Here is a 21,067-nt window from a genome sequence, read left to right on the forward strand (position 1 = left end):
ACTTTGGCATGGGGGGTTTTCTCGGCCGAATTGTCTAAAACTTTGCAGTAAAGAGCGCATTAGTACGACGCATATTGTGTTGAAATATGAGCTCTGTAGCTTTCAAAAAACCCCACTGCCCAAGTGAATCAAAAGTGCCAAGAATTGGGTCTGGCTCCCTACGTAAGAAGACACAAAACGAAATCCCTTCCTGTAAACCATTGAACAAAATCACAAGAATACACTTTTTTTGATTTACGAGAAAGTTTTCCTTCGATCTGAGATTTTATGTGGTCCATTCGACCTAATGGATAAGACCTAATGCCACTCATCCGCTGCACATCGAACGGGCACGTTCAGACGTTTTACATCTGAAAATATCCATACGTCAAAATACGATCGGACTGATTGATGATCAGTGAAGCACATACGTTAACAGAAATAGAGATTTTCAAAGAATTTCTGGAGTTTTTTGCATGAAGGTATGTATTTCGTAAAGTTGGAGAAACGAAGCACGAAGCACGATCAAAGCAAGCAAAGAAAAACATCCCATATGTTGCGGTCCACGATCGTCATTGTATCGCAAGGTGTATCAAGTCTGATAAATGGAAGCAGCGAGCGAGAGCCCCAAAGAGAGAGCGATGATAAAATCCATTTTTCTCGCTTGTTTACCGTTGGGGGTAGGTGTTTTTCTTTACTGGCACGATAAACAATCCACTAACTTCCAATAGCAATAGTGTCCCCTAGGCTTGGAGCATGTTTAGAGGGGTTTTATCATGCACTACTATCCCCCTAATCTGATCAAAGTTGTAGCAGTATACGATAAACAGTTTCTCATAATGTGCAGCATGTTATGATAGTTACAGAGAGCGATACGTGAGAGATTCTCTCAATTTTCTCAGGATTCAATCCCTGCTCACAATATAAAACTGAATGCGAAGTGCCGCAGAAGTGAAACTTGTTATCCCTGTTTGCGACTCTCAAAATACTTTTGGATTTACTAAGTATATTAGTAATGACCAAAATTAAAAGCACTAATTTTCGACATACAAGAATTCTGTGCTAATTTTCGGAATTCCATACAATGTAAGCCTGAATCGTATGGATGGGTAAAACATTAGTGCCCCTCCGCTAGTCCAAAAACCCAGTAAAATATAACCGGAGTAGGTAATCTAAACTGGCTGTGTAAACATTGAGACGGCCCGAGAAAATGTCATCAAAATTAGAATAATTGCATCGGTGATAGGAAAGGGCGGCAACATCGAAGACAACATCTGAGTACGACATTTAAATAACTGAAGCCTAGAGAAAATCATCATAATACAGAGCCAAACAAATGTTTTGTATCTATCACCCTAATTAGTTTCGTTGGAAAATCATGTTCAGAACATTAACTGTCACAGCTCATTGCTTTTTACTATGTCGTACGCGGCCCAACTTTTCGTTTGAGTTTCAATTAACGAATGGTAACTGTATTTGAAATAAATCCATATTTTCTTGGCCCCTGCGATGCAGATAGATGCAGATCTATAAAAAATCTTGATAAAAATACCTTAAAGAAGTAGAAAAGCCAATCAACATTCAACAATATTTCTTGTATTGTTTCATCGTTACAGGTGGTAGTGTCGTCTCGTGGTGTTCGTATAATTGCACCTAATGTGAAACGGACCAACGAGAAATGCATCTTGGATTTGCAGCTGCAGGAAATCGTCAAGGCGGTAGTTCACTTCTCGAAGGCATTGAACGTCATGTTCCTGTATACTTTACCGTCGTGTGGTGCATTCATTCGTGAAAGCCTTGAAATGGGCCTTCCGGAGGATAAACGTGAGAAAATTGCCATGATTGTCAAATAATAAGTTTTTCACTAACATCTGTACTTTGCATTTCAGTTCCTTATTTCAATCCAGTGAGTCGTCAGGACGATACCCATCGACGTATCACCCTAGTGATGGATCGTATAACGGAAGAGTCCAAATCAATTGTGAAGAGTATTATTTCGCATGATAAAATCGAAGAAATCTCTGCTCGTGATGCTAATGATTTGCTGATGCGATCATGCGGCAGCAATAAAGGATCTGAAAATAATTCCAACAAGTGAGTTAGCTGCCCAAAGCAGTAATGGTTGAATAATACTAATGTTTCTATTTCTCTTTTGCAGCATTGTGAGTGGAAACGCTGGCGATGTTACGGAAATTAGAAAAATTCTCATCTATCCGCAAGGAAAGGGCGGCATTTCCATCAACACTGAGGACTACATGTGCTTGGCAATTGATCAATACCTGAATGACGTTATAATTGATTTCTATCTCAATTATTTGAAATTGGAGCTGCTAAAAGACGAGGAGCGGAGAAGAATTCACATCTTCAGTACATTCTTTTATAAGCGGTTGACAACCCTTGGTACACGGCATCGTGGACAGGACAAAGATCAAAAGCTAACTGCTGCTCAGAAACGACATGCACGTGTGGCCAGTTGGACCAAGAAGGAGAATATCTTCGAAAAGGATTTTATCATTATTCCCATAAACGAGCAGTCGCATTGGTTCCTGGCCATCATATGTTTTCCCAGTCAGGACATGCCACTTTCCATGAACAGCAATACTCCCACGCCCATCAAGCGGAAAAAGGCCACTCCGAAGAGCAAAAACATTAGCCTACAAATTGGAAATACCACGATCACACCGGTCTCGAAGCGAGAAATGGAAGCCATCAATCTCGGCGACGATGAAAGTGAACGTGACGAAGCCGAAGGTGATGACAGCGAGCTGGCAAGCGATGCAGAGGAAACGGACGAAGAGCCAACTGATAGCAAACAGCCTATCAAACAGTAAGGGACTAGTTCAATAATTCGCGTTTACGATCGCTAACATGCTCTTATTTCCCATTCCAGGCCAATAATTCTCATTTTCGATTCTTTGACCGGTGCTTCCCGGAGTCGAGTGGTAGCTACGCTGAGAGATTACCTTACTTGCGAGTACAAGAGCAAAATGCCGAACAAACCGGCGAAAATATTCAACAAGACAAATATGCCGGGCCATTGCGTCAAGGTGCCACAACAGAACAACTTCACCGACTGTGGGTTGTACCTGCTGCAGTACGTGGAACACTTTTTCTTGGTAAGTAGCTAGTTATCGCAGTTGTGATTTCTCTTACGGGTCATTCCATACCAAATTTCCACAAACAAGTACAGACGTGCAATCGATCAACACCGATTTTAACCAAATTTTGGTCAAATATTCAAATATCATTAAATCAAAAATAATGTTTTTACCTAACATCAAAAAAGCAAATAAATTGTTTACCCAATAGCGCCATTTTGGGAGTGTTTTCCGAACTAATAAGGTGTTCAATAAATAGGTCTTATTTAGTTGATCAAATTTGTCGAAGACACCAATTTTGCATCTCATCACTGGACTGACTAAATCTGTACGCCAAAAGCTTTCTTCATATACTACTTCTACATGCGACTTTGGTTGAAGTCTGTGTGCCACCTGGTGAGTGAATTCTGAATGAACTTTGAAGAAAACAGTTTTCTTCTAAAGCTTTTTATTTTCAAGATATTGGCACAACAAGTACTGTACTATTTATAGGACGCTGGATTTTCAGGGCTTCTGTCCTATTTTTAGGACGCTGGGCGGATATGCGTTAAATATCACTGCAGATTGCTTGTTGTGAGACGATCTCTGCCGAGTTAAAGTGGCTTAGATCGGACCGGCTAGCAACTAAAAACGCCACAAAAATTCATAACATACTGTGCAAGCTTTATTATAACTTCCGAGCCACAAACATCCTCACTGCCCTAGCACCCTACTTCACTTCTTTCTCATTCTTACGCAGTTTTTCTTCCTACTCACGCTTCTTCTGGGTGCACCCAAATCATCCAGATGTCACCGTGATCTTGTGATCTTCCGGAATGGCCTGCTTGTGGCTGTTCAGCTCGCATCGACTAGTTGCTCGTATCCCTTCACAGCTTCGATCTGTGGCTCGTCCAAAGATTTACACGCACAATCACCTGATCTTCCCATGAAATCCAGCCAGCAATCGCACTCGCTCGCGCTCGGATCCCGAAATCATGCAATCCGGTCGGCAGGCGTAATCCCTCGCGCTCGGATCTTGAGTTTCCGTTACTCCAGCAAACAGAAAAGCTTTGAAGGGAAACAGATCCCTTAATATTTATCGTGATCAACTGTAGGATTTGTACTTACTTCTGCTTTAGAAAGCTTTTCGTCTGTCTTCGGCTGGGCCTTGATGCGGTGATCGAAATTGGTCCTCGAACGCAAGGAATGCCTGCGGCGGAGGGATTAGCGCCGTCCACGACTTGAGGGGCTGTCGAACTTCATAATAACGGTTCAGTTGTATTTTGGTCAGCTTTTCCGACTGGATTGTCTTACCTGGGAGTATTTGTTTCGGCGAGAGCTCTTTTAAGGTTCGGATTTTCAAACCTTGCAAACTTTGGCGGCTGCTATCGGCCTAAGGAATTACTTGTGACACCGGGAACTTCAATCAGCGACTTCCGCCAGTTTCCAGTGACATGATTTTCGCGATTTTCGCTATGTTTTTTTACACAACCCTTGTCGCACATTTAGGTTTGAACGCACGGAAAACTTTTATTTTTAAGCTTGCACATATCAAAATACCAAACAATTGATAGCTAAATTAACATATGTAACATGCTCCTTTTGTGAGTCTTCAAAATAGATAGGCCCCAGCAGTTAGTTCTAATTAGGCCCTTTGAACCAACATGGTTTCAGTTGGGCCTTTTGCGATTAGTCAATTTTATCGGTAATTGAGCTGATTTGCAAAATTCTTGAATAATATTGAACGATTATGTTAGAAAAAAACAAAATAACGGTAGAATATCGAGGAAAACAAGGGAAAATATTAAAAAAAATGTATAAAAGGGTAAACCTTTTTCTTAATTGCATTTTTGGTTAGGCTCTTTTATGCCTAGTTAGACCCTTTCAGGTATTCAATGAACAGATAGGCCCTTTTAAAATGTACTAGAAATCAGTCATAAAAATGATATTGATAAAAATAGTGAACAATCCATTATGTTTACATTTTGCAGTTAGGCCATTTTCAAGACATCGATTCCGCGGTGTTTTTCAATTCGGTCGGTGAAAACAGAATCGACTAATTCAAGCATAATTTTTCAAATCGGCGTATCTAACATTTGGATGGATTCGAGAAAAATGCGATTGTTATGTTATTAGAAATACGTATGTGAGTTATTGGATTTTGTCAATGAATTTCATGCGAAATTCAGGTGAAAATTATTATTTTTGTTCGTGATTCTCATATGATAGTTTAATGATTTTTAATAATTATATTTCAGTTTTATGGGTTTGTTCTACTATAATAAAAGAAAAATATAATTCATGTTTAAATTTATTTATTTAATACATTATCTGCGTTTCTCCGTAACACCTTTTTGCGGTAGATAAAGATTAAGTTTGATATTATTCGAAAGCATCAATGTACTTTATACAACTTAACTTCATGAGCAGTAAATGTTTAATGTAATATAATTTAAACTTTAGATATAACTTCGTTTATAGGCCCAATCTTCGGTTTCCACATTATTTCAACAAAGAAATTTAAACTATCCAATTCCAAGTCTGTTTCTTCCTGCCATGGCCCATCATCTGCGATTTGTGAAAGTTTGGTTGATTTATTTCATCATTATTCTGTGAAATTCAGATTCAAACAACGGATTAATATTTAATTATCTTATATGTAGTCATCAAACTTACCTCCCTTTGACATAATTCACATTAACTTTGCACAAAAACATTGAAAAAGTTGTGAGAAGACTTTCAAAAGTCCTAAACCTGCTGAAATTCAATAAACTGAATACGCCATCTTGAAAACACTGTTTTGAAATCCTAAATTATCATATCTGAAAATCACATCAAGATTATCGGATAACATACATGGCTTATGTTCAGATACAATTTACAGTATTGATCAATAAATATGATAGGGTATTTTAATATGTTCTATGTGCTTATTGCATGAATTTTAATGGATACATATAACATTGATATTATTTCAATTATTCTGAATGTATGTGACGTTTTTAATACTTTTTATGATATTTCTTGGTTCAGTGTATGAGCATGAAAATGTTGACAGTTGAGTCCAGGCATTGCAGAATTCGCTCTCATTTGAGTATGAAGCACGATCAAAGCAAGCAAAGAAAAACATCCCATCTGTTGCGGTCCACGATCGTCATTGTATCGCAAGGTGTAACAAGTCTGATAAATGGAAGCAGTGAGCGAGAGCCCCAAAGAGAGAGCGATGATAAAATCCATTTTTCTCACTTGTTTTCCGTTGGGGATAGGTGTTTTTCTCTACTGGCACGATAAACAATCTACGAACTTCCAATAGCAATAGTGTCCCCTAGGCTTGGAGCATGTTTAGAGGGGTTTTATCATGCACTACTATCCCCCCAATCTGATCAAAGTTGTAGCAGTATACGATAAACAGTCTCTCATAATGTGCAGCATGTTATGATAGTTACAGAGAGCGATACGTGGGAGATTCTCTCAATTTTCTCAGGATTCAATCCCTGGTTGAGTCCATATTTCCATTGATTGTGTACTATGTATTTATGCGCCATTTCCTGTGACTCATTCATCTATGGAAGCTGTTTCGGTTCCGAGCGCTTCTGTTAGTAGAAGAAAGACTATTATGAAATAAAAGAGCTTGTGAGGGCGTAGCCAAATGTGTTAAGAGGAGTGAGTTTACTGCATTGTACATTTTGGTGAAATAAGCAATGGAGGGAATATGCTCATTAGAGTGGTTCAAAAAATCGATTTTTCTCCACACCGCTAATTCGATTCTAGATCAAATTCTGAGTGTCCTCCCAAAATTTGAGATCATTTGGATGAAAACTGAGACTGCACAAGCCCTTTAAAGTTTATATGGGAATTACTATGGGAAAAGCAAGCAATTCATTCAATCGGTCATAGTGTTTGCCCATGTGCTCTTGGAGATTAGTACTACGTCGTTACTGTGAGATATAATTATCAGCTGCAACTTTGCCGAAGACGGTTTTTTCATCGGACGCCCCAGCAATTAGTTATTGATTTTTGAATGAGTTGTAAAACTTTGGCTTTAATTATTGGGCTGCTCTGCAGGCATCACTGGATATATGCAGTAAAACATAGTAGCCATGATTTGTGCGTGCTATCTTTTGCGCCAGGTGCAGCAATGTTGCCTGTTCAGAAGTTGAATGAGCACTGCTGAAGATTTTGTGACTGGATATAAATCAATAACTAATTACTGAGGCGTCCGATTTGAAAACGGTCTTCGGCAAAGTTGTAGCTGATTATTGTATCTCACAGTACCAACGTAGTTCTAATCTCTAAGAGCACATGGGCAAATACTATGACCGATTGAAGTAATTGGTTGCTTTTCTCATAGTAATTCCCATATAAACTTTAAAGGGCTTGTGCAGTCTCAGTTTTCATCCAAATGGGCTCAAATTTTGGGAGGACACTCAGAATTTGATCTAGAATCGAATGAGCGGTGTGGAGCAAAAACGATTTTTTGAACCACTCTAATGCTCATCTTTCCAACTCCACCTACGATTTGTGCAAGTGTTCATGCTATGCTATGCTAATTTGCAGTTAGACCCTTTTCAAATGTTTCGCTATATATTGCGTTTTGGGTTAAAAAGTCAGAATCTTTAATATTTTTTTTTCTGCTCGGGATGAACCACTGCGACCAGTTTTCTGTGATCTTTTGTGGTATACCCGTGCCCTTTGTTTAGTGCATGTCGTTCTACTCCAATACTATTGAGAAATAATGAAGTAGTCGTTTTTTATTCAATTATCATTCTTCACCATTTTGCATAGAGCCTCTTTAGAAAAAGATACCGCTACAGTCGAATTTCGTTCGTTGCACTACGTTTAATTGCACTTCGTTGCGGCTCCCGTTAAGTGGGCTATAGCCCACCTAAAACAAAGACATACGTCACTTTCTGACATAAATCGAAACTTGACAATGTTGGTAGCCCTGAATTTACTTTGTAATAGGGTAGAAGCACCGGTTTTGGCCATACGGCCAGTTTTAGTCATAGTGGATTTTACACCGTTTTACATAGCCAATCAGCATGAAACCTTTTGTGTTCAGTAGGTCAGATTCACATGATGGAGCATAATTCATTTACTCGTCAAAATTGATTCAAAACATAAAAAAAAATCATTTTCCTTATCATTTTAACTCTCATACACCTAATTTGGCCAGGCACTCCTAATTTGACCACATTCATGAGAAATCAATGCGATTGGCCAATTTAGGAACCGAAGATAAATCTCTGGCCGAAACTGGTTCCATTGGCCTATATTGACCAACGGGATTTTCAAAGCGAGAAAATGGTTTTAGCTCAGTTTTAATATTTTACACACATAATATGAATTGAAAGCTTGCATTTCATATATATGTAGTATAAATACGGCTTCTCAGCTAATTTTTATTGACATTTTCTCTTAGGCTGGCCAAAACCGGTGCTTTTACCCGCTAATCAGACAGCTCAAATCTTAGCCCGATTAGTGAAAGTCTTTCACTAGGTGGGCTACAGCTTTAGTGCAACGAACGAAAGTTGACTGTATTTATACCTTTTGGAGAAAACAGTTTGTCACCATTAAACTCTCAAAAGCGCGCTCCTTAATCAGGTTCGGCCACTATGCTGGTTGAATGATACCGATTTTGACCATGCAGCGGTACTCTTGCGTATCAAGTTATTTCCTCTACTTATAAGGTTCAAAGTCGTTTTTTTTAAACTGTGAACAGGTTTCATCGCATAAGACATTTAGATTCCTTGAAACAAGAAGCTTGTTTAGAATGTAGGAGGTCTGCTACTCCACTGATTCGGAATCGTTTACCTCTTAGTATTCAAAAATAAGTACTTGATCTCGGAAAGAACTTGTCTCATGAATTGAAACCAGCCTCAGATATTGATTGAGCCATTTTTCCATTTCGACCTCCTCATCATCTAGGACAAATAGGTGGGTTTTAGTGACTTGTTACTCGCTTACACTCGTTCGATTATAACTTATCAGCATTAACAAGAACAGATACAAGAGTACAATATGGTAGATCTTATCTCGTAAGGCACCTCGAAAAGGTGATCTACCCGCGTTACGGGAATTATTGCTCAATGCAATGTTAAGGTAATCTGGGATGATTGAGGGCTAAACAGGCAGTAGACATTTAAATAGGTTCAATTGAAATGCCAAAAAAGATTCACAGATTCCATCAAATCCTTTACATCGATGTTATTATAGCAATTCGAGCTTAAAAATAGTACCAATGGATAATTTTTTAATTAAAAAGAATAAAAAACCCCTTGAAGGTTGATTCGAATTTTGATTTATTTCTTACAAGAGCGTTTTCCTGTGATAATCATGATGATGATAATAGTGGATATCACAAACATTTCACCCTTTGCTCAACGACACATATCGTAACAAAACACAACTTAACATTTAGAAGATTTAGGAAATCTTTGAACGACTTGTCACCATAGGTGTCGACATATTTTATATTCATTCTTGATTTATTTCAATAGACGACTTTTTTAATGAGGTTCCAAAAATTGCATAACTTACCAAGGTGAATCCAGATTGTGTAACTTTCGAATCCTTGCTACTACCAAAAATTCTTCCCCGTAATAACCATGAAGATGCAGAGTTATACTCGGTCTTTAGTAACAATGGATATCACACCAAAATTTCTATCCTTTTCTAATGACGTGGCCGGCGCCGTTATTGACTTTAAAATGTTTTGAATTCTAGAAATTGCACACTGACAATGATAACTTACTTCCAAGTTCCGTCTGTTGGTTCCTTGTGCAATATTGATTATAACTGCATCGAAAAATGCATATCAAGCGTGTGCTAGAATAAGGGCGTTAGTCGCATGATCGATTTATCTTCTTCGATCCTCTCTTCTGTGGATAAAGGTGACAAGATGCGGTTTTTTTTCTCTTCAGGACGCTGGGCAGTAATACAATCTTTACTCCTGAGGTGAAAAAATGCTGACTAACTTGCGTCTTGTCGCCTTTTTTTTAAAAGAAGAGAGTATCGACGAAGAGAAATCGATCATGCGACTTACGCCCTTATTCTAGCACACGCTTGAGCATTTTTCGATGCAGTTTTGTGAAGGGCGATGAGTACTTTCTGCTGAGTCAATAATAGCAGTATAAAGCAGTATAAAGCAGAGGCGTCGCGTCCGCATGTGCAACATGTGCACTGCACAGGTGGCAATTCGTTCATCCAAACCACCTACAATATGTAAGGTACCGTGGGGCAAGTGGGTAATGGATTTCGCATAGTTGGGATTCTTCAAATTCTAGAGACCTTAAATTAAAACAAATGAGGTCGTGTATATTTTTTAGCTTGACTCCCACCAAATATACTGCCCATACTCGCATAACAGTCCCATATGAATTTTAACCATTTTTTAGTTAACTTCATGAATGGTGTTTATATTTCATGTATTTTATGAAATCATGCTTAAAATTTTATTTTTGTATGAACAAAATGCGAGAAAAATACCAAATCATATGCGTCCCATATTGAAAGTACCCGCATAATAGTCCCATTAGTGAATTACGAAGAAGTTGAAGCAAACCTGGCCCTGTTCTAAGTTTTGTAATTCTGCATCGTATTGTTTTTATTAAATGGGGAAATAATACAAATTTCAATGACTCAAGCAATGTCTATTCATGTAAAATATCTATGCTTACGTGTTATTAAAGTTTTCCCAGAATGACTTCTGTTGCGATGTGGTAGAACCACATCTCGAAATGTGTGCTTGCGAGCCTCTAAATCAAAAATAGTCAAAATGGTTTCCTTTTAAGTCAATGCTACTGCTCTCACTACTATTGTACTCCGGTCAATCATCACCGGACTCTCCGGCAAGCTTATCTTTTGGCATGGACTAGGGTTGATTTTTTGGCCAGCCAGAGTTTCCACAGTCACCCTAAGTAGGTACATGCAACATCTAAAAAATGGCATACAGCAGGATTATTGTGGATAAGATCTAAGAAATCTTCAATAGGTTTGCCGTCTTCATACTGACCGAAAATTGCTTTGTTGCATTGCTTGAAACTCTCAGCTTGAAAACAACATCCCCGAGGTGCATTCAATTAACTTTCTAAATTGACCGACCAGAACATGATCTGCAGTTAAATAAAATCCAGGATAGTCTTTAACACGATCACTGTTACCACTGTTACAATAACTTTGAAGGGCATTTGTAATCCAAACATACTTAGCACTTGCATTTAGGAAAATACCTTGGATATAGCGTGGAATCTATTGTACACTTGAAAACGAATGTGTCAAGGTGCGTAAAAACATAGTAAGCCAGTCCCCCGTAATGGGACTGGTATGCGGGTATATTTGAGTTTGGCAAGAAAAATACTCGGATAACGAGTCCCATTGGATTGAATCTTAGATTAAGATATGGAAAACAGCCTTTATAACTGTATTGTAATTCCTGAAGGTATTAGTATACTACAATGATAATGTGTTGAGTAATGCCACCACGATTTATTACTGTCAGCAACGGTGAAATGAAAACCTTTTATTTTATATTTAGAAGCGTTTTTCTCGACATGATGATTTTCCTAATGGGACTGTATTGCGAGTATGGGCAGTATAAGGAGTATACTGAAATTGATATTTATGTAAAATTGAAGAAAAAAGTACAGAAAAAGTTTTTGAAAAACGTCTCCTTATTTTCACTTGCCCCACAGGTGGGGCAAGTGAAAAGTTTATCGTTTTGAACAATAAATTCAAAAACTAACAGTTGCATTCAAGATTTCTATTACCTTTAACATTTGGTTAGGCGTCCCAATGAACAATAACATAAGTAACATGAAAACAAAGAAAATTTTATTATTGTTACTTGAATTTTCTTCTGTTCAGTTATGTTTGTTGAAATGATTCGAAACATTTCCAATGTTAGTTCTTACATCATGGGACAGCAATTGCATTTCTGCTCTGTAGAATTTCCACCGCTCGTTATTTGTTTTTAAGAAAATCGGATATGACGTCGGATAACTCTTCAAGAGAAATCAAACAGAATCCTTCAATAAAGTATTTAGGAATTTTTTTATGTGGATACACCTATACCCCATTTTTTATGTTTTGAACTAGCTTTAAATAGGCATCCCACAAGATTTCCGTGCGTTCTCTTATATTGGAACTTTTCAATCAACGTCTTCTTTTTAATCGGCTGTCCGAAGTAAACATATTTATATCGTAAAATTTGGTAACCTTTTTTTTTAGAAGTTCCATGATTTGGCCATGATAATAGCATTTAACCAGGGTGTCTACTACCTGGAAAAACCTGGAAAACCTGGAATTCTCAGGGAATTTTATCAAACCTGGAAAAAACCTGGAATTCTCAGGGAATTTTGGCCACACTCAGGGAAATAATTTAGAAACAGTAATTCATGGTTGAACATGTTCACTATTAACTATTTCGAAACTATTTTTGCACACTTTTTTTAATATAAAAAATTTCGGCTGCGCCGCTTAAAAATGCTACTTGAACGGTTCAGTTCATGAATAAACTTGGACGTTTTCCGTGTAATGCTTTCAAATAATTCACCATATATTTATCATAAAGGCTAAGTCACCAGTCACCGTGCGACATCCATTCACCGTGCACATATACAAATTCCTACAGAATATTCATACAATTTTCACAAATTATTCTTTTGTCAGCAAAATAAGGTAAAACTTATGAAATGAAGTAGTTTTTGTCACAAAGCATTTTGAAAAACCTAGTTTATGTAGTCAATGTCATGTGAATTCTGTTTGATAATGAGATTTTTTAACACTCTTAGTAGAAACGCCAAAAATTCACGTTTTTCATTTTAACGACAGAGTATGAAATTTTTCAAAATTCCAACAAGTTTTCACTGTGGATACTACTAGCAAGATGTATTTCATCGTATGAGAAATGAGATTTTATGCAAATTAGAATTTTTTATTGTGTTTCAGTCGAAACACAAATGCACGGTGAATGGATCCTTTTCAATATATATGGTCCCTATTACCGTGCAGATAGATTTAGATTTATTGTTATGTCGTCATTAAACTACTTCATATTTAGTTTTTGAGTGAAGAAGTAATGATTTGGACAATACAGTCAAACCTCTTATAACGATTTTAATGAAAAAATAATTATTTAGCCAATTTTTAATTTTTTATGGTTTTTATCGTAAATGAAGATTTGAGTAGTCTTAAAAATGAGTGCGCACACTACTAGCAACATAGTTTCTCCATCAACAACGTTTCTTCAAGATACAAAATTAAATCATGACGAAAACTGTACGCACGGTGAATGGTGCAGTAGGGTGCACGGTAAATGGTGACATAGAACGGTACGAGGCGACCTTAACATGACATTTTCAAACATAATTTTTGAGTATTTTTTTTGTTATGCATCACTAGTTTTAGATTTTTCCCTGGATTATTATATAATTTCACGCTACGTAGTGGTATTCTAGTACGCTTCAAATTATTTGGAAAAGTCAAATAATTTTTTGAAGTGCAAATTTTTCTTAAATGCCCGTTGAATGGTAGCTTGACGGTACTCGGAAAACAATTGTCTGTTTGTTGCAGGTTATGAATCTGCATGATTAAAATTTTCAAAGGTAGCAGCAGTATTACGCAGCTTAACAAAGATAACATTTTTGCGTGTCTCAAAGATCAAATCATGTGCCTAGTATATTTGGGATTGGTGAATTTCAAGCTGATTTCGAAAATGTTCCAGCACATTACAATTTTGAGCTACCGGTACTCAAAGTAGTATAAAATGCGGTTTTCATAATGTTGACAGTTAAACTATGATTGGTATATAGTGATTTAACCCACCAATAATCATCAGAATAAGATTATGTAGGATTAAATTTGGTTGAATGCACGAATAAATGTTGAATAAATCAATTTTTTCAACATGCCGCCATCGTCACACAAAATTATTCGTTCCTATTATATGACAAGATATCATACTTTTCTAATACATCAACAAATAACTTTTGAGCTTTGAAAGTATTATGAAATTTGTTGAAAAGTATTCTCTAACGCATCAACTTTGAATTCTGTAGTAAACTAAGCAAATAAATCTTCATAAAACCTGGTTCTTGCATGTTAGTTGGCTGCAGTCGTTAAACAATGCATTTCAACACCCAATAGCATAGCATAGCATAGCATAGACTGACTGCACATGTCAATGGTTGCTACTCCGTGATTGATCGGAACTGGTAAGAATTGCACTACGATCCAAATGAATAAGGGATGGGAGTTTCCGCTTACTCTCGAAGTGCTATTTAAGCAGATCTAATATTATTGATCAATAACGGTGCCGGCCAAGTCCTTACAGTCAGTTGGGATGGGGAAGGAATGTTAGGGTGTAATGATTGTTGCTTCTAGAGACCGAGAATACCTCTGCATCTATAATGTCGAACAATTCAAAAGACGTTTTTATTAATGACGAAAACTGAAAATTATATGTATGTATTTTAAATTATATGAAACAGGAATAATGCCGACACTTGTAGTGACGAACCATACATAGTAGAGTGGTTCAAAAAATCGTTTTTGCTCCACACCGCTCATTCGATTCAAGATCAAATTCTGAGTGTCCTCCCAAAGTTTGAGCTCATTTGAATGAAAATCCTTCAAAGTTTATATGGGAATTACTATGGGAAAAGCAAGCAAATCATTCAATCGGTCATAGTGTTTGCCCATGTGCTGTTGGGGATTAGAGCTACGTTGTTAATGTAAGATACATTCAACAGCTACAACTTTGTCGAAGACCGTTTTCAAATCGGACGACTCAGTAATTAGTTACTGATTTATGTGCAATCGCAAATTCTTCTACAGTGCTCATTTATCTTCTGAACAGGCAACATTGCTGCATCTGGCGCGAAAGATACTACACATAAATCATGGCTACTATGTTTTACTGCATATATCCAGTGATGCCTGCCGATCAGTTCAATTATTATAGCTAAAGTTTTACAAGTCACATAAAAATCAATAACTAATTACTGAGGCGTCCAATTTGAAAACGGTCTTCGACAAAATTGCAGCTGATTATTGTATCTCACAGTATCAACGTAGTTCTAATCCCCAAGGACATATGGGCAAACACTATGATCGATTGAATAATTTGCTTGCTTTTCCCATAGTGATTCCCATATAAACTTTGAAGGGCTTGTGCAGTCTCAGTTTTCATCCGAATGAGCTCAAATTTTGGGAGGACACTCAGAATTTGATCTTCAATCGAATGAGCGGTGTGGAGTAAAAACGATTTTTTGAACCACTCTAATACATAGTTTGTTTGAAAATTACATATGAGTATTACTGTGCATTTTGTCTCGATATGGTAGAAGTTTTAGAAAATACGTCAACATTCACAATGTCGAACAATTCAAAAGATAATTTTTAATAATGTCAAAAAGAGAAAAATGTATGTATATTGAAATTGTATAAGAAAAGAGCATAATGCCGACACATACAGTGACGAACCATACAACGTTTGTTTTAATATTACATAAGAGTTACGCTTTCAAGAAAAAATGTGTTATCATAAACATGAAACGAACTCTCCAGTTGGTAATCCATTCTCGACTGAACACAAAACTGACACTGACAGCAAAACTTCTTGGCGTCCCGAAAACAAACCGTCTTGCTTGGGCCTTCCTACCTACCCAGCAAGACGCTCCAAAACAGGGGAAAAAAAAATTCTCCGGCAACGAAAGCACGCGCGAAATTGTCAGCAAAATCTATCGGACGACGCAAAACCGAACTGTCATGCTTGGGCTTCACGAAGCACTACCCAGCTAGACGCTGCAAAACAGGGGAAAAAAATCTCCGGCAACGAAAGCACGCGCGAAATTGTCAGCAAAATCTATCGGACGACGCAAAATCGAACTGTCATGCTTGGGCTTCGCGAAGCACTCCAATGCATTTCAACATCCAATATCTCAAAAACTAGAAAATATTTTTGACAACGGCCATGGTTTCAGTAACTCTAATTTAAGTAAAAAACAGTATTTTGATGCTTGAAACAAAGAAAATATTCCGCAGTGTAATTGATAAATGTAAAAGATTGACACATACACTAGTAAAATTAATACTTTTTAATGGAACTTCTGAATAGACCCTTTTCGTCAGACCAGACAAGCTGTTTAGAGCATGCTCTCAGGATATATTTTAAGCATTCCTGTTTTTCGTGGAAATTCTAATGAAATGCAAAAAAAAAATATGTCCTTTGCAGAGTTGGTAGCAGGTCTCTTTTAAGATACTTGGTGTCTATTTCAATGCAAGCCTTGAAAAAGTTTTTATTTTTGAAGGAAGATCTCTAAAGTCTCTGTTTTGAACAAAATGGTCTCTAAAGTCACTATATTCATTATATTGCAGCTAATCCTGGTGCAAAATTATACACAGTAACATTCAGAGACTATAATGCGACTGTTCAACAGGCTCATCTCGATTTTTTATCTCAGATCTCTCGAGGAAGAGCTTCAAGAAATATCCCAGTAATTTCAAGAGATTTGATCTGGATTCTGGAATACTTTGAAAGATGTTCTATAGATTTTTTATAGAGTTCTCTCTACCATTTATCCCAAAAATTCGTTCAGTGACTTTTCAAAGGATGCTTAGAGGAATTTCTCCAGATTGTGCTCCCGTAATTTTAACAATTGATCTAGGAAATCTTCTAAAACTTCCTCAAGTGCACAGGAGTTCTTTTAGAGATCCTTGTTCATCAAGAGTTATGTACTTTAAAGCTTACACAAGCTTCATCAGAGTTTACTTGAGGTTTTCTTCTAAAATATTATTCGTCCAGGTTTTTATCAACTTACTTTACTTTACTTTTGCTGGCTCTACGTCCTTCAAGACATGACCTGCGCCACAATGTTACGCCAACTAACTCGGTCCATGGCTGCTAACCTCCAATTCCTCGATCGCCCCACACTTCCAAGATCCTGCTCCACTTGGTCAAACCACCTAGCTCGTTGCGCTCCCCTTCGTCTTGTACCGGCCGGATTTGAGTTGAACACCATTTTTGCGGGATTGTTGTCCGGCATTCTCACAACAGGTCCCGCCCATCGTACCCTTCCAGCTTTGGCGACTTTCGTGATACTGGGTTCACCTTCACCGTAGAGTTGCGCAAGCTCGTGGTTCATTCTTCTCCTCCAAACGCCGTTCTCACATACTCCGCCGAAGATCGTCCTAAGCACACGTCGTTCAAAAACTCCTAGCGCTTGCAGGTCCTCTTCGAGCATTGTCCACGTCTCATGCCCGCAGAGGACTACCGGTCTTATTAGCGTCTTGTACATGATACACTTAGTACGGAAGTGAAGTTTACCAGACCGCAAGGTCTTGTGGAGTCCATAGTAAGCACGACTTCCTGTAATGATACGTCTTCGAATTTCTCTGCTGCAGTTGTTATCCGACGTTATCAATGATCCGAGGTAGACAAATTCGTCCACCACCTCGAACTCATCCCCGTCGATCGTCACGCGTCTGCCTATGCGAGCTCTATCGCGCTCGGTTCCTCCAGCCAGCAGATATTTCGTCTTCGACGTATTTACCTTCAATCCAACCCGATCTGCTTCACGTTTCAGCTTGGTATACTGTTCAGCAACCACCTGGAACGTTCTTCCGACAATGTCCACGTCGTCAGCGAAACAAATGAACTGGCTGGATTTATTGAAGATCGTGCCCCGCATGTTGAAGCCCGCCCGTTTCATAACACCTTCTAGCGCAATATTGCTAGTCAGTTTCCCGGGAAAACCATTCTCGTCCATAATCTTCCATAGCTCTTTTTAGGTTTCTATCAAAGATTTGTTTAATAATTTCAGAAAAAAATTCATGAAATTTTTTTGGAGATATTCTTTAAAAAATGCTCGAAAAAAATAATCGAAGACTCACTTGGGAAATATATCAAAGAATTACTGGAGTAATTCCTTAAATAATCTTAGAAGGAATCTCTAGAGTACAACCAGAAAGTATCCACAGAGAAATTTCAAGTTAAAATGTTAAAGATATCCTGAAAAAACAATGTTGTAGGAGATTCCAACAAAGACCCAAAGGTGCTTTCTGGAGAAGATACTGCTTTTAGATGTTCTAAACGGGTATTTTTGAGAGTGCTCAAAAGGAAACGATGGAAGAATCATTGCATAAAAGTCTGGAGGATTTTTTTGGAAAATCTTTGGAGGAATTCCTAAATAAATCTCTGAGGTATTTTCTGTGGTTCTTCCTCGAAAAATCCCTATTGTATTCTTGAGGTTTCCAACATGAAATTGTAGGGAAAATTCCTTGGGAAATAATCACTAAAGATCTAAAAAAATCTTTGGTTTTTGTTCAAGTTTTTTAAAGCCATTTAAGACCTACTGTTATAAATGAATTCAAATTCATTCAAAATTAATAATTCGATAATCATAGTTATTTAAGAGTTTTTCTTGAGCCTGGAATTATTTCTTAATGCCTGGAAATAACCTGGAAATATCAGGGAATTTCATTTCAGTAAACGAGTAGACACTCTGTTAACGCTTTGAGTATAGTGTTTCTTGAATTATCAGCACGTTCTGATGTTCTAGGATAATTGTTAACCTTGTATAAGTATAGCTACCTAAAGAAAAAAAACAAATTTAATCTCTAATGAGAAACTTTTCACTTGCCCCACGTGATTAGAAAATTGACAGTGTTTCAATTTAGTTATTTTTAGGTCTATGTAGAATTAATTCTAAAACTTTTTTTTTATTGTGGTTCAAAACTATCAGAGAGTACAACTTCGAAATGGTACAGACAATTATTTTCCTCAACTTTTTCCCACTGAAAATATTAAAATAAGATTGCACGCCGCCAACTTGTTACAGAGTGATAATTGGCAGGTTAACTATATTTCGCTCTATTATGCAATAAAGGCTGAAAAATTTCAGAAATTTCTTACCTATCGTAATGTTCTCAATGGCCTCAAAGGTTTACGCATGAGTTTAAAACGTTAATTCACATATTCAGTAAAATATACCAATTATTTTCACTTACCCCACTTACCCACTTGCCCCGCGGTACCTTACTGCTTTTATAATAATTCTTCCAACAAAATTTATCCCATTTCATGTTTTTTCTATTGCTGATAGGTTTCAACACAATTTTCACCTATCAATTATTAAATTTTTGCTAAGCAAATGAAATGCAATAGCTGGTTCATGCGATCTGAGACCTAATTATCCTAACGCGCTTCGCGCGATGTATGCTCCGCAACATTTTGTTCCATGCTACACTTTGCTGCTGTGACGATGGAAACCAACGCGTGCACTCTCATCGGGAAACGCGCTGCCTTGTATCGTACACGCAATCCTGCATATGTGGTAGAAAGCTTTTTGAACTACAAATGCCAGTGTGTTAGTAGCCAAAGCGTCAACTCTGGCCGGTGCACTGAACGAAATCTCCCGCCATGAAATGAATGATTTGTAATTCACATGTCTACAAATCCTCATATATCTCATTTTAAATGATTATTCAAGAATATGAGCATTGACCGACTATCAAATTAAAATCATCCAATGTGTGGATGGCTTTCAGTATACATTCGTATGATTAAAAGTAGATTATTGAATTATGCCTATACGAATGAATAACATGCAGCTTCTGACGTATTTTCTTTTTTTCGATGTCCCAAACCAAAAATCATTCAATTGTAGTCCAAAAACTCATATGAGTAGTTAATGATGCTAAACTTGAAATCATCCTTGTCAATGTTGTTATAAACATGGCGGCAGCAGCATGGAGCGGAGTTTCTTCGTGGATTTTACAGGTAATTTCGCATTTTATGATGGAATTATGCAGAGGAATTATCAACTGTAGTTTCATTTATTATTATCAGGAGGACCAAACACCATTCAACGCACGAGTCATCGTCTATGCGCGCATTAGAGGCGATATTTAGACATCATGTTCGCTTCAATCAGCTATGTTACGCACAGCTTGGGCATTTGCTTAAATGTTAGTTGTTGTGATTGTTTTTATATTTTAATTACCTTGTGAATAAATGGTGAGCTACGCGAAACCACCAACAATGAGTTATTATTTGTTTTCAATTTTATTTATTTAAAATTACGAAAAAACATGTAATGAGGGATGTTTACATTGGTGAATGATAATCATTCAATTTCGTACGTTTTATTGAAGGCTGAAAATCGTTTCAAAAGTGGATGATTTTCATTCGGTGTTATTTGTATACAGATGATTTCGAGGATGATGAAAATCATCTTGTTTGTGTCGGAAAATAGGTATGGGGCTCGGATGAGGCAAAAAACATTCAAATCATGGCGGGAGATTTCGTTCAGTGTGCACAGTTTTGCTACATCAATCTATGCGAGCGTGCGGTGGGGAGACAAGAGACAAATCAATCCACGAAAGAGATCCATTTTGTTTGCTCTCTTTTTTCCTTCGCGCTTTCAACATCACCACGCTTGTGGTGTGGAGTACTGGCGTGATTTTTTAGACGGCTGACGATAAGAAGTTTCTGTAAGTTTGAGACTCAGGGCCCGCGCGTTTTTTTTTGTACAATACTGGTTAAGAACCTCGCTTCCAGCATACAGTATTAGCGCGGTGGTACTTGTGATGGTCAATCAGAAGACAATCAGAAAATTAATTCAAAAGCGGTCGTGCCCTCCGTACCGTCATCGTCAGTATAACGCTTCTGGTGTGGTTTAAAAGCAAGCAATTTTCTTAATACGTGCACCAAGTACACGATGCGAACGATCTTGTATTAATACTATGTAAAAATATGTGGGTTATGATCACTAACTCTATATTGCAATATTAGTTAGAATCCAGTGCTTTATAAATCGAAACTGATGACCCGCATAATTTGAATTATTTTCATATGCAATTTTACAATTTCCCCATAATGATGACTAATCGTTAAAATTGAATAAGTGAAAAAATAAAACTAAACAACCCGATTAGCATCTGCAATCATAAATGTTTTTAATCAACTGAAAGACTAGAAAAAATTATATTTGAAAACGAAGGTTAGTAAA

At 37.3% G+C, this 21,067-nt stretch overlaps 1 protein-coding gene and 1 long non-coding RNA gene across 4 annotated transcripts in view; both read left to right on the plus strand.

The window, feature by feature from the left end:
- Positions 1-21,067, plus strand: part of LOC5570322 — a 63,112-nt gene that overhangs the window by 35,345 nt on the left and 6,700 nt on the right. For all 3 annotated transcript variants that reach the window (XM_001653099.2, XM_021843822.1, XM_021843823.1), the window contains 4 exons: positions 1,596-1,803; positions 1,869-2,073; positions 2,138-2,806; positions 2,870-3,095. In XM_001653099.2, the coding sequence (XP_001653149.2) occupies positions 1,596-1,803; positions 1,869-2,073; positions 2,138-2,806; positions 2,870-3,095 (1,308 nt within the window). The remainder of the gene's footprint in view (positions 1-1,595; positions 1,804-1,868; positions 2,074-2,137; positions 2,807-2,869; positions 3,096-21,067) is intronic.
- On the plus strand, positions 17,813-20,129 carry LOC110676334. The gene is made up of 2 exons (XR_002500280.1): positions 17,813-19,836; positions 19,906-20,129. It is a non-coding gene; the product is annotated as an uncharacterized LOC110676334 (long non-coding RNA).

The sequence above is a fragment of the Aedes aegypti genome, chromosome 2 (assembly GCF_002204515.2).
Source record: "Aedes aegypti strain LVP_AGWG chromosome 2, AaegL5.0 Primary Assembly, whole genome shotgun sequence".
NCBI classification, from domain to species: domain Eukaryota; kingdom Metazoa; phylum Arthropoda; class Insecta; order Diptera; family Culicidae; genus Aedes; species Aedes aegypti.